The sequence below is a fragment of the Ascaphus truei genome, chromosome 5, assembly GCF_040206685.1.
Source record: "Ascaphus truei isolate aAscTru1 chromosome 5, aAscTru1.hap1, whole genome shotgun sequence".
Classification (NCBI taxonomy): Eukaryota; Metazoa; Chordata; class Amphibia; order Anura; family Ascaphidae; genus Ascaphus; species Ascaphus truei.
In genome coordinates, this window is record NC_134487.1 from 291,896,251 (window position 1) to 291,910,986 (window position 14,736).

The following is a 14,736-nucleotide window of genomic DNA, read 5'->3' on the forward strand; positions in this document are numbered from 1 at the left end:
TCCAAGGCCAATGCGTTGCAGGCCCATGTGGCAGCGAGGTGGTTAAATGCAGAGCCAGCCCCCCCTCCTATTGCCAGATCCTCATACTATAGGTTAAACACTAATTATATATTGCACTGTTGGATAGATAGGGTTAATAGTAGGAGCGATCGGGGATCTTCAGACCGTCCATTGATTGGATTGGATGTCGGATTTAATTAGGGGCGGGGAGGAAAAAAGAATACATTCATTTTGCAAGTAACACGAGGACAGTACATCTGCAGCAGACTTCAACTGCTTTTATTTATACAGTATGCCTTGCAGTCCGACTGTGCCAGAAACAACGGTTTTTTTTTTGCAGTAGTAATAATTATTTTTAGTTGACAGCCAATTGCAGCCATTATATCAGTATATATTTATATACACACACTTCATACCTACCGCAGTCTTTCTGTTACTGATCGGTCTTGATTATGGATTCCTACTTCAGAGGCCAGTATCTCAGCTCACCAGACATCGGGTTAAGAAGGTAAGACGGCATCTATATACGATCGCATTAAGATGTGGATTTTGATGTTTCGAATTAATGCAAATTACGCTGTCTGCAACAAGATTCGTTGCACTGCAATTTATTTTCAGCACAAACGCAGCTTATTAGTGAAGCTTCCATCTGCTGCACTGTAGGGGTTAAAAACCAGGACGGCCCCATATAACACACATTCGGAGTACTCCCCCCCCCCCCCCCCATGTTGTATGTAGAGAGGCTGCCAAGTCATTATTTTAGGGGTTAAACCAATGCTAAGATTGCTATACACGTACTTACTTTCTGCATATACCCCTATATCTGTGTATTGACAAAGTTTCCCATTGGGACCCGAATGGTTTGGTGCAAATAAATGTGGAATTATGTTTGCAAATCCTATGAGTGCCAGTTACTTTTATTTGTCCTATGTTTGTTCAATTATTAGAATTGGACTATACTGTGCACCGGCTCTATGTTCTTGCTAACGGAGTGCCTCTGGACTATACAATAGCACACACATGCAACTGAAACAACTAGAGGTGTGTGTGTTCTGAAACGCTAAGCATTGGTACCAACTGTTTTAAAACCACCCAAAAGAGCGGGAGACAGCTGTGACCATGTGCTTGTTACATATGTCACACTGCTCTTAGTGATTGGGGCAGATGGCTGAGGGAGACAGAGGCTTTTTGTGGAGGTGTGTGTGTGTGTGTTCAGTTAGCATCAGGATCCCTAGGAATGTGTAAAGTGACAGATTGGGAAGATGCAGAAGATATTCTGTGCTAGAGCTGGACGGATCTCAGTCCCCCCAGAAGCCTGATACTATGATACTCCTATATAATAGTATCTTGACCCCTGAGGATTTCCTGATCCCTTTTTTTTTTGTGTGTGTTAAAAATCATGACAAAGGTATCCTTTATACCTCACTGGGCTCTGGGGAGAGCTTCATTTTAACCTCTCGGACACTTACTATTTTAAACACTTGTATCTCCTGAACGCAGTATCACATTTCAAAACTACCATTAACCACGAAATGGTTAATATGGGAAAGGGTGGAAGCACTGGTATGAGCATAGGGAAGGAGTAGGGGATAGTAAATAATTACATGTCATAATGGAGAAAATCTAATGAGCATTATTAAGAGTATTGACATTACACTCCACTGTATCCTATGTTCATATTTTTTTTCCCTTATCATTTGTAAGGCGCCTACATATCCCGCTTCGCAATACAACGGGATCGGGAGATAATGATAAAAAATAAACATTAACTTTCACTGGTACCGTAGGCGAGAAGGCTCCTGCTCCAAAGAGCTTACAATCTAAAGAGAAGGCAGTGTGGATACATATGGTACAAGCAGGGCCGCCAGGGAGTTTGGCGGTTCCTCTTTCCTCTTCCAGAGCCGGCATCTCTTCCTGCTGCTACGTGTCGCCTTGACGACGCAATGTCACGTGATGCGCAGGGCTTCTCGCCTGCCCTCGCGTCGTGTTGTCATGGCGATGCGTCGTCCCCTGGAAGCCGGAGCAGATACCAGCATTTAGAGAGGCCCCGCTCTCTTCCCCGGCAATCACAGTTTAAATGTGGTGGTGGGTAATTTAACCACCCCAACATTCTACTGTGATGACGTAGATTGGGCCAGGGAAGAGCGCGGGACCTCTGTAAGCACGGGGCCAGGTGCAGTCGCCCGATAGCCCCGCCATCACCCTGGTCCTGGCATGGGGAGAATAAGATTGGTGCGTTTCTAAGAGCTGCTTCCTATGGAGAACTCGGCTGGGACTTAATAGCTGTTGATCGGTTTTATGGAAGACGCAGGAGGTAGAAGATTGAGGATTTCAGGTGGATGATGCATAAGCTTCTTTAAAGAAGTGAGTTTTCAGGTCGTGTTTAAATGTGCGTTGGGTAGGGGAGAGTCTGATGATGCAGGGTAGGGAATTCCATAGGTGTGGAGCAGCTCTGACGAATTAAAGAGGTCATGCTTCGGGTACATCAATTACAGCAATCCCTAAGGAGGCAGGGTTGGCTGATCAATTTCAAGAAGAGCGAGTCCCTCTCAATGCCTCATTTTTAGGGATGGCGTTAAACACAGAATCCACCACAGTGTCATTGCCATCAGACAAGATGGAGGACATTATATAGCGGGTAAAACACATGCATTCCCTCATTTTCCCAACAGCAGAGCAGTACATGACACTGGTGGGCAGATGGTCGAAGCCGTAGAAGTAGTACCCTGGGGCCTCTTCCATCTGAGGCAACTACAATACAACCTCCGCCTGGAACAATGACTCTAAAGCTATATGGCACAGAAAATGTATCTCACGCCCAAGACACGATTCTCCTTGAGATTGTGGGAATGAACACCAAATCTGGTCAAACGCAGCTCGCTGATACACAGAATTTGGGTTCTACTAATGACAGACGCAAAGGAACTCAGGATGGGGAGCTAGCCCGCAGGTGCAGTTTGTACAGGGAACATGGTCAGATTCAGAGACAAGACTTCGCATCAACGTTCTGGAACTAAGCTACACACACAAGGCTCGACATGTAGAGTCTACAACATTTCTCACATTGCATAAGAAGTCAGCCAGTGCAGGTCCACTTAGACAACATGATGGCTGTCGTCCCTCCAACCATCAGGGAGGCACAAGGTTTTTCAGGCAATGTTTATCCAAACATTTTTTATTGGGTATGAAAACAGAAACATCGATACAACAATCCAATATATCTTCAAAACCCCAATATGAATAGTTTTCTGATAAAATATAAAGAGATAGATAAAAAAAAGGGGGGGGGGTTAAATTGGAGTGTACTCTATTTAATCTTTTAACACTTTGACCATTGGGGAAGGGATAAGGGCCCATCCAGCTAAACTAAAGTGATGGGAACCCTCGGCCGGGGGAAGTGGCCAGGATTTTAAGGTGGGCGGAACTCCACATTCCAGCCATTATAGCAGTGCACATAGCCGGGGAAGACAATACTCAAGCGGATTATTTAAGCCGCAAGGCCATAGAAACTATGGCTGAGGTTGAGACCGCGGTAGTGATATTTTTTAAAACTCTGAGAGCAAATAGTCTGTGAGGGCAACCACGGTCATCTGGAACGCAAGAGCCGTAACTTACTCTAGTCCCAAGCCAAGGTGAACCCTTCTGATTAGAAATCACAGCGAGAGCGAAACCCGGGGCTCATTACTCCATGCCAATCTTCCAAAATGAGCATAATCATAACAGCAGAATATAGAGGTTACTCACTCCGATCCCGGTCCACATTGGCGTGCTCCTACTGACATGACAAGAGATGAGCAGGTAATGGTGGTGCACAGCCGAATGAAAACAGACGTGGACTGCCGACGCCGGTTGCACAAAAACTTTATTGGCACATATACACTGTGAAGAGAGCCACTCTAACGCGTTTCGCGCCGACATGGGCATTGCCCCTGATTCAGAGGACTCTGGACAAGGTCAGAGGTTGGGGGCCATTGTTTTTGCTCCAGTATGGCCAAGAAGACCATGGTTTGCAGACCTGATAAGGATGTTATTGGAATCCTTCATCCGAGGTTGGAAATGCTTCATCTGAATATCTGAGAGGGCGATCCCAGCATGCCATGGTCCTTTTTAACACCTGACGAAGCTAACTGGTAGCGAAACGCGTAGAGTGTTAGCCTCCCAATGGATACAGCATCCGCAGATGTGTTACCCAGCTGGAAACCCGGAAGTGACGTTCCAGAGCCCAAGAGAGACGCCGGCAGGGCTGAGACGGTGCTCTGGACCACCAGCGGCACCAGAGGGGACGGTGGCAGTGAGAGCTCACGACGCCGTGCACTATACACTGTTGTGTTTAATGCTTTTTAATATCATACACGTGAGTGCGATTCTTATATATTTTTTTATATATATATTAAGTATATTTTTTGATCTGCGCAATGGTGCCTCTCTCCTTCTATATTGAGGTACCAACTACCTGACTCCCAACATATAAGAACATACTGCCATGGTTTTGGATGTATCCAAAAAAATCAGGGGAGCGGGGGGCGTATCACCAATGGAGAAAGAGAGGAAAAACCCTAACATAGAGCAGTATTGCAGAACACTGTAAGCCTTCAGTCAATCAATAACCTCCAATGGTTATACTCACGAATGGCAGGGAAATCAGGGGCATATCCCATAAAGGCAGTGCCATGGCCCCAGCTCTAGGCTGAGCTTCTACTGTGTGCGCTGCAACTTACGCGCGCCAAGCACAAAGTGCAGGACCCCTTGAGGCCGCTCCTAGTGTGTGCGCCCGACGGAGCAACTACGTTTTTTTTAAAGGACAAAAAAATTGTCTTTTCAAGCGGTGGCCGCCGCATCACGCAAGCGATTCAGCCAGTGATGGCGAACCAGCTCTGTGACATCATAGCCACGCTCACCGCCCCCTCCATATCACCTCCAACACCTATGAGCACAGATCGCTTGTGCTACAGCAGCAAGAGCTCGCACTCTCGCAAGCAAGCGGAGTGTATGAGCTCGGCCTTACACTGTAAAACAGGAGGCATCAGCAGAGCAAGTCTGTAAAGCCGTCACATGGGTGTTACTACATTCGTTGCCAAAACATTACCGTAGAGTTGTTTCGGCATCTGCATAGGCCGCATTTGGAAGGGAAGGTCTTCCATGCGGCCGTATCATTATAATTTACCCAACCTTGGTAAAGGGGAACTGCTTTGGGACATTCCCTGATGTCATGCCCTGACATGGAGGGACAAGAGAGAACTGTCATTTTTCCTAGCATTCATTTAATCCTGGTTCCTCCATGGCAGAGCATAGGTAGTTCCCGTCCTGTTCTGTTTTCTTTAAAGGAGGATTTGTTTGGTAGATTAACAGAACTTTCTGATAGTTTTCTACTTCCTACTGTGGGTCAACTATGTATATATGTAAATGGCAAGCTTGGCTAAACATACAGCTGACCAGAGACCCAAAGCAGAAGGGCTTATCTGTCAGGTGTTATTTACCTATCTCAGCTGGGAGGTGCATATCCCTCATGTCAGGCACTGTCAGAGGGACCAGGAGAAAATACATTAACAGTAAGGGAATTCCAGTTTTCTGTGAAAAATCTGGGGACTTTGATGATTTCAATGATTTCAATGCTGCTTAATTACCACTAGAGGTCAGCAGAGTGTTTGGTTCATTCAGCTTTATGTATTTCTCAATCTGACCACAGCCGTATCTGTCTCTGATTTGGAGTCAGTCTCGCTGATTTTAAATATCTGCGACTCCGACAATGCATTGTTAATGGAAATGCTTGAAACTGATTCATTTAACGATGCTGTCCGTTCAAAAGTAAATTCACTCCACATGAATCGAAAACACTCAAATATATATTTCCTCCTACTGTCTCTGTACGTTCTTCCTTCCTACCGATTAGATTGTAAGCTCCTCGGAGCAGGGACTCCTCTTCCACAATGTTACTTTTGTCTGAAGCATTTATTCCCATGACCTGTTATTTATATGATTGTCACGTGTATTGCTGCTGTGAAGCGCTATGTACATTAATGGCGCTATATAAATAAAGACACATATATACATAGTATAGAGCACAAAACATGATGTTCAATATATAGTGATCTGTGATCACCCTTATAAGAGTGAGATTTGCTATTTTAAAAGAGTTGGTAATGGTTTTTGTACAGAGTACATGAGAGTAATAGTAACTTGTGTCTACAAGACGGTGATTGACAATTTTAGGGGAACATATAATTTAGGATTAGGCCTCGGACATGCTTACCGCTGGCGTGCTGAGGCGCGCTGAGGCTCAGGGAAAGCGGGTGCTTTCCCTGGCCTTGCAGTTGCTTACCGCACGCGCTCTCAGCAGGCCGTCCGGGGGGGCGGGCGCGTCACTGGCCGGGGGCGGGCCAGTGACGTCACGGAGCTGGTTCGCCCTCATTGGGCGAACCGCTCACGTGACCGGCCTGTCTCGGCGGCAAGCGGGGGAATTTTAAATTCCCCTAAGACCTGCGCTTCCGCAAGCGCGCGGAAGCGCAGGTGAGCCCCTACTAAAGCCGCTCTAATTGCGGCTGTAGGGGCTCAGTGCTGAGCGGGAGTGCGCTTCCGCAAGCAAGCAGGCAATATGTCGGAGGCCTTAAGTGTATTGAAGCGATAGCAGTGTCAGAGGTATGGGGGTTACAGAATGCAGCAACCGTGCCATGCATTCCTCTATTACTGTGTGCTCATTTGCATGTCATTACCCAGAATCCCTGGCTGCAGTGGTAGCACTGTATGATAAGTGAAAATGGGGAAAGACCGGGTTGCAGACCTGTCTGAGACGTGCAAATGCATCACGTGGTATTTTTATTTACTGTATCTCATTGCAGACGTGTATCCCCGTTTTGTGTTATATTGTCCTGTATGTCTTGTGCGGTATCTTTTGTAAAGCATCAAGTGCAGTATATGGTTGGCACTATAGAGATATACTGTAAATATACATACATCTCAAAGCTTTTGGCAGCTCCCAACAAAAGCCTTGTAACAGACAGCAATTGTAATTACTTGTTTATTCACAATATAATGACATTACCTTAAATCAGTGGTTTTAACCGTTTTTTTTTTTGTTTTGTTTTGTTTCCGACGGCAAATTTCAGATACACCCGATTTTAGGAATGAGCAAGGGATTCACAAGCATGAGAATATACTTACATTACATACACATATGGTATTGCTTGGTTATTCCCAATACATGGCCCGCCTTACAGATCTCATCAGTCTTGGGGCCTCATGCAGAGAGCAGCGCTAACAGGGAAAGCGGCATGTTTTGCCGAAATCTGCCTTTAGAAAGGCAGATAATGGAGAGTTTTGAAAGAAGCGCCATTTTTTTTTTTTTTTCCAAATCTCGCCGCGCGGCTGGAGAGAACCTAAATCTCTCCAGTGTTGAAAACGGCCGTATTCAGAGAGGCGCGAACGCCATCTAGTGGCTGTTTTGGCGGATTTTCAACATTTTGCTTCGCCAGCAAGAAGCTGGAGCTCGGCGGCCGGTGGGGGAGGAAAAAAAAAAACCGCGATTTTTTTTCCACAAGTTCCAACAGCGCTCATATCGCCGGTTGAAACTCTCCATATGCAGACAGGATTTTAAATGCAGTTTTATGCCCTTTCTGCATATGGAGATTAAATCACGCCAAAAAAGGTACTATTTTTTTCTTTCTCCAATTTATTCCACCGCTGCTCTCTGTAAGAGGCCCCGTAATGTCTCGCTATACCCTACAGCAGGGCTGCTCAGCAGGCTCAGTCTTCCACTGAGCAACATGTGCTGAAGCTGGGAAATACTGAAAACCTGACCCGTTTTTGGGGGGGGAGGCTTGAGGACTGAAGTTGAGCAGCCCTTCCCTAAGAAAAACTTTCAATTATAGGCTAAAGATTTAGAACGTTCAGAAACCAAGATATCTGATTGGTTAAAGCGGGGGTGCGCAAACTTTTCAGTCTGCGCCCCCTGCCTGCTCTTTCTCCCCCCCCCCCCACATTTGCTGCCGCGTCGCCGAAGGTAAGGGACATTGCGGAGGCCTGACGTGATTCCCCCCTGGTATTTAATTTAAATGCCTTGGGGGAGGCCACGGGGTCTCTGCAACCGCTGCGCCCCCCCCCCCTAGAAAATCTTGCGCCCCCAGTTTGCCCGTTAATGCCTCAGAACTATGAACCAGTAACGGCTGCCAACATAAAAAGTTAACATTAGTTGTTATTTTAATCAAAACAAATGTACCCTATAACCAAATCCACTTAAAATAAGGCATTATTTGGCCTTAGTAACGCCATATTCTGAGGGTTCTTAAAGCAACAGTCTCCCCTGTTCAATATATATATATATATAATCAAAAAAGAATATATGAAGTAGCGCCTATAAATTATCCTGAATATATGGCTGGTGGTACAATAAAGAACTAGTTTGCTATAGGCTATTTGAATGAAACCTAGCGGGATGGTATAATTGTTGCTGATAGCATATGTGATAATAACTTCTAGTCCCAAAAAATATCTAAAGCATAATATTATAACAATAAAGGATTAAATAACAAATAAGAAATTAATTTTGTAAGAACCACTTAGAGAGACAGTCCTGTTCCAATGATTGATACACCCTGGTGTCTGCAGCCCGTTTGGAGGAATCACCAGTCCCTAACAAAAATCTGTGAAAAGAAGAAAACAAACAGGCGCACACCTAGTGTATTAACGTTATAATATATATATATATACACACACACATATACATATATATATATATATATATATACACACACACATATGCATATATATATATATATATATATATAAATAAATGTATTTTATAACGTTAATACACTAGGTGTGCGCCTGTTTGTTTTCTTCTTTTCTTTTTTATATATATATATATATATATATTTCCCTTTTTTTCTTACTAGGATGAAAACTAGGGGGTCTCCGGAGCTGAACGTGATAGTTTCAGCTCCACGGACCCCCTGGGTTCTGAGATACTTGCCAGTAAAAGTAGTGTTCCTGTCCCCAAAAATAAAACCGTGGTTTAAATGTCCCCGCAGGACAATAGTAAGCATAACCCGGTGTCGCTTCCTCTCGGCCCGTGTGACGCGGGACATTTAAATCCCAGGAAGTGGCGGTGTTATTTTTAACCAGTGAATATTTCGGGAAGCAGGGGGCCCTGCGCGAAAAGTAATGCGGCCCAGCTTCTGGCGATCCCCTGCTTCTCATCCTAGTAATATAAAGGGGGGTGTCTGGGGGAGCGGAGGGGGGCTGCTCCTTGAATGAAATGACCTGTTATTCAAGGAGGGGAAAGGGAAAAGATTTGTTATCTTGGAGACCGGTGCTCCCCTGGTGTAATAGCCAGTATGTTTTATACACCCCTCGTTTCGTTCCTACTGGCTAGTAAGTGCAAACACTGGCGAATTTTCAGGACTGCACCACTTAGCAAGCAAATAAATATAATGAGCTTACCAATGGAGCATGGATCCTTAAGAATATGTATAATCTATACCAGCGGTACGCTGTATTACATACATGGTATGTATTATATATATATATATATATGATGTATTACATACATGGTATGTCTCCATGGCAACGCCGCGCGGTCACGTGACCTGACGTTACAGGCATCACGTGACCCCGGAGCGACATTTGACGCAGTGGTAAAGGTAGGAGGGGGGGGTCGCGAGCTCCGGAGCAGGCAGAAAGGGGGGCGTAGCTCTAAAAGTTTGCCCTCCCCTGATATATATATATATATATATATATATAGTATAGAAGTAATACGATACCGTATGAGCGAATATCAGAGGCAGCACTCCATGAGGTTGTCAAAAAAAATATTGTATTCAGTGAGACATAATAACCAACGTTTCGGTCCTCCACACGGGACCTTTCTCACCTTGAGAAAGGTCCCGTGTGGAGGACCGAAACGTTGGTTATTATGTCTCACTGAATACAATATTTTTTTTGATAACCTCATGGAGTGCTGCCTCTGATATTCGCTCATACGGTATCGTATTACTTATTTGCTTCATATAGGATTTGCACCCACCTTCATCTACCTGACGGAGTGCCTTGTTCAATCTATTCACTATATATATATATATATATATATATATACTATACTTCCTGACAATGTTCTAAATCAGGGGTGGGCTACTCCCCGTCTTCAAGGGCCCCCAACAGGTTTTGTCTTCAGGACATCCCTGCTTCAGCATAGGAAGTAGGGTGTCTCCACCGCTGAACCCCCATTCATTTTGGCTCCGGGGACCCCCTGCTTCCTGAGACACTTACCTCCTTAGGCGTGCCGGTATCTCCTGCTCAGGTTTTAAAGCCTCCAGTCACATGGGCCAATAGGAAGCTGTGACATCATATGTGGCTTCCTATTGGCCCACATTACCGGGGGCTTTAAACCTGAGCCAAGATACCAGCGGTCCCTAAGGCTGCGTCCATACAGGGGCAGACCGCGCGGACGCACTCTGAGCGATCAGACTGCCTAAAGGCAGTGATCGCGTCTATACAGCGTGCGGGGGAGGGGGCACGCGATGCGCGTTAAACCAGTCAAAACTGCTTTCTCGCGCGATAGGGCGGTCACGTGAGTGGTTCACCCAATGAGGGCGAACCAGCTCCGTGACATCACTGGCCCGCCCATAGACACGCCCCCGGACGGCGCGCATACTAAAGCCAGGGAAAGCACCCGCTTTCCCTCAGCCTCCACGCTTCCGCACGGCTGTACCCTCTATGGACGCAGCCTAAGGCCGTGCTTATAGTGCCGGCGACGCGACGTTGCCCGAAAACAAAAGCATTGCCGCCTCCGCGTGCGCTTATAGTGCTCGCGACGGAGCAAAAAATTTGATTTTTCAAGGGCTGTCGTGTCACGTGACGGCCCTTGAACCAATCAAATTGCCGGAATTACGCGCCTCCGCCGCCCGGCGAAATATAACTTTCGCTGGTGGCGACGGGTGACGTTACCCATCGTGTCACCATCGACGGCACTATAGGCACGGCCTAAGGAGGAAAGCAGCAGAGCTGATCCTCTCCCTAGGCAGAGTCTTACCTGCTTCCCTAGGGACAGGCCTGTCGTAATGTGACCCTATTATCTCACATCACAATCCTCTTACAGTTACAAATATATATATATATACCGTATACAACCAAGTAATATGAACTAGAATAAGCTGACTGGGGAGAAAGACAAAATAGAGCAATTAAAAGATAATAAATGGTGCCATGAAAAGGGCGATCTATAATCACCGTGACTTGTTGGACTTTCTTTTTTTATTAAGATATTTTATAAAGGGGGCACAGAAAGCAGAATAGGGGAATGGGAGGGGAAGAAATAAGGTCACCTTGTTATCACATTCAGTTCCAAATACTTGTACAAGCAGCACATGTTGTTATTAGCTGATCACAACAATTGCCAAAGATTCTGAAGCATTTAGCCCGTCCTGGATAACGATCGGAATAAGGATCTTTTGTTGGGTTTTATTACGTTGCCGGCGTCTGTTTATATATTTTTTTTATTTTGACCTCACCTGATGGGGTGGACAGGGAAAAGTACATGTTTTAATGCCACAGAGGACCACGGGTCTATCTCCTATGACAGGGGTGCTCAAGCCCCCCCAACAGGTCAGGTTTTCAGGACATCCCAGCTTCAGCACAGTCGAAGACTGAGCCACCTGTGCTGAAGCTGGGATATCCTGAAAGCCTCACTTGTTGGGGAGAGGGGGGGGGGGGGCTTGAGGACTGGAGTTGAGCACCCCTGTCCTACAAGGACCTCGGTTTAGAAGGGAATAAAAGGCTAACCTGGGAGCTGAACCGAGGTGTCCACGTTTGCCAGAATTTGTGGTATCCATTACGAATGGAGCGGGTGAGTTTCTCCATGGAACATACCTCCCGTGTTTCATTAATAATATGTTGTGGTGTGGGGCGTGGGGCGGTTCCCGTTGTAGCCAGAGTCTGGCTTATAATCACTATGTTGAGTGTGTAAAATACAGTACTATGTATTGTAGGCCAAAAAGATGAAAATTCCAGGCATTAATGAAATCCCTGTTCTGATTGGTCAAACGTCCGGGCATTAGTCACCCAGTAATGGTCAGAAATGTTAACCCATCACTACATTTAAAAGTATAGTCATGCAGTTTGTCCTCCTTTCCGCACCCTTGGGCTGCATTTTACCCTTTACCCCCCCCTGCAATGCCGCTCTTTCGATTGAAGCCCATTTCACCCAGCAACCGCCAACCCCACCACCCGGGCCTCTCAACGTGAGCTTCTTTGCTCAGGAATTTCCTTGCGCTCTCTCCTCCCCATCTCCGGCCTTATTGTTACTTTCCATGGTCCCGGGCATTCTACATAATGTAAGCCTCCTCACTCTGTGTCCCACGCCAAGCTTCCAATCAGCGCGCACCGGAAGCTGAGGCGCGCTGACGTCAGAGACGGGGACAGGAAGGCCTGCATCTGATGCAGAGTCGGGGACTCGGGTGGCCGGGCCCCTTGACTTACCGGGCCCGGGACACCAACCCCGGCAGACCTCCCCTGTTGGCGGCCCTGCTCTTACTATCCATGATTGTCTTCTATCTTGCCATCCAGATTGCAAACTCTTCAAAAAAAGAGCGTGCATAACGACCACAGTTTTAATTACCTTCTTATTTACAGAGAATTAAAATGATCTTGCAAACATGCGCCGTGATTCTGGATCTGTGCCCCCGGCCGGTGGCATGTAACCCATCGCAGATCCCCGTGCTGGTTACTCTGGCCAACTCCAGTCCTCAAGGGCCACCAACAGGACAGATTTTAAGGATATCCCTGCACATGTGGCTCAATCAGTTTGCCATTCCAGCACTAACATGTTCTGTGGCCATGCCCAGTGGGGCAGTTATCACCCACTTTATAGCACAAAATTGCAATTTCCAATCCATCTGTACTAGCCCCCTCAAAAATGTTTGTAACCCTCCCTGCCCCACTCCCAGGGAGTTGACATCAGTGTCTCTGTATTTGGCTACTCAGGGGGAATTACCTTCTGGATTCATGCAGCTGGACGATGAGGAAACAAAGATGGAAATGATGGGCGCCAGGAACTTGTAGTACACACAACACTCTTTATTTGTGCCCGTGGTTACTAGCACGCTTTTCACACATACAGAGTACGCATTAGCATGGATATCATCCGTTGCACTCTCCTGTCTGTGCTCTTAACAAGTTGCATCTCCAGGGGCCCCCGCTCTTTTCACGCTGGGGAGGTGCGGACACTTTGGTTGCCTGCCCTTCGTGGGCCCTGGCCGACTCAATATATTTAGGGGATCGAGACCCCATTCCTGTCTCTGAACTGCCACTTCTAGACAGACTAGTACTTGAGGCATGTGTGGATCTCCCTGTAGAGCTGATCCTACGGCACTCGGGGCCTTCCTCATAGGGACCTCCTGTGGCGTGCCGGGCCTCCTCTTCTGTGAACCATTGGGTTCACCTTGGCCATATCTTGGGAGCCTATCTGAAGGGGCACTGTCCCTATCGAGAACATAATAACCGGGGGCTGGTCTATCTTATACACCCCGGGACATACTTCTTAACTATTTACACTGAGGCTCCTCTTCTTCTCCTCTAGGAACCTAACGTCTAGATCCTTCTCCCTAACATATATACCCCCTGTGATGTCCTTGTCTCCAGACAACACAGCGCGAGTCTTCGCATCTCTTGACTCACCCCCAATCCTGTGTAATAGGAAAGTATCACTTTGTAGGTGGGTCCGCACCATTAACCCCTACAAGGCCATGGTAATATACATTAGAACTTCTTCATTATTATGACAACATCTTCAGTGCCACAGAGGCCTTCAACTTGTTATGGAACCGAAGAGGTTAAATTAAATGTAAAGAGCACTTTTCCTGTTCCGCCTCCCCATATTTTCTTTTCCCGGCTTCCTCTTTCTCTGGCTTTTCTTCTGCTTTCAGTCCTCTGCATTGCCCTCCCGCGACCTGCCGAAGAAACTGTCCCACAGCCGCGGGTGGTAAGGACGCAGACATACTCGGGCCCCTCAACATGTTGCACATAGAAATAGGTATCGCTGTTCTGCTACTCGTGCTGGACGGGGGTACTTCCAAGCATTTCTTATGTAAGTCCCATAACCTGCAGCATCACACACACACACACACACACACACACACACACACACACACACACACACACACACACACACACACACACACACACACACACACACACACACACACACACACACACACACACACACACACACACACACACACACACACACACACACACACACACACACACACACACACACTGTTTGTAGGACCCAAAACATGTGATCTTGCTAAATAGGTGCAGTACAGAATAGTGTGTGATGTGGAATGCAAAGCATTATGGGGCGGGACCTTTACATCTGTTGCGCATATAGATATAGATAGATAATTTCCATTAGAAATGGATGTTACAATGAGTAACATTTTTGTTTCTTCCAAAATATTGCATATTGGCAAATGTGGGTTATTACAAAGCAATTAGAAATGTGAGAAATACAGCGTATTTGGAGTTTAATTATTATGTCTACTAATACATTTCAAAAACCATGTTGTAGAAATTATCAATTGTTTGTATATTAGTGCATTCTCATGTGTGTACACACAAACACACACACACACACACACACACACACACACACACACACACACACACACACACACAAATAGCTGTGTTAGTCCAGTTGCGATAGTGCAGAATAAATGAGTTATTCAGTATTAGGTGATACCTTTT

The 14,736-nt window shown here is 46.2% G+C and overlaps 1 protein-coding gene across 2 annotated transcripts in view; it reads left to right on the forward strand.

Annotated features, from left to right (window-relative positions):
* The first annotated feature begins 233 nt into the window (after positions 1 to 233).
* DENND2A (DENN domain containing 2A) overlaps positions 234 to 14,736 on the forward strand; it is a 109,048-nt gene continuing 94,545 nt past the window's right edge. The window contains exon 1 of one of the 2 annotated variants that reach the window (XM_075602655.1): positions 234 to 508. In XM_075602655.1, the coding sequence (XP_075458770.1) occupies positions 453 to 508 (56 nt within the window). In that variant the 5' untranslated portion in view covers positions 234 to 452. The remainder of the gene's footprint in view (positions 509 to 14,736) is intronic. The other variant, XM_075602654.1, reaches the window with a different exon arrangement.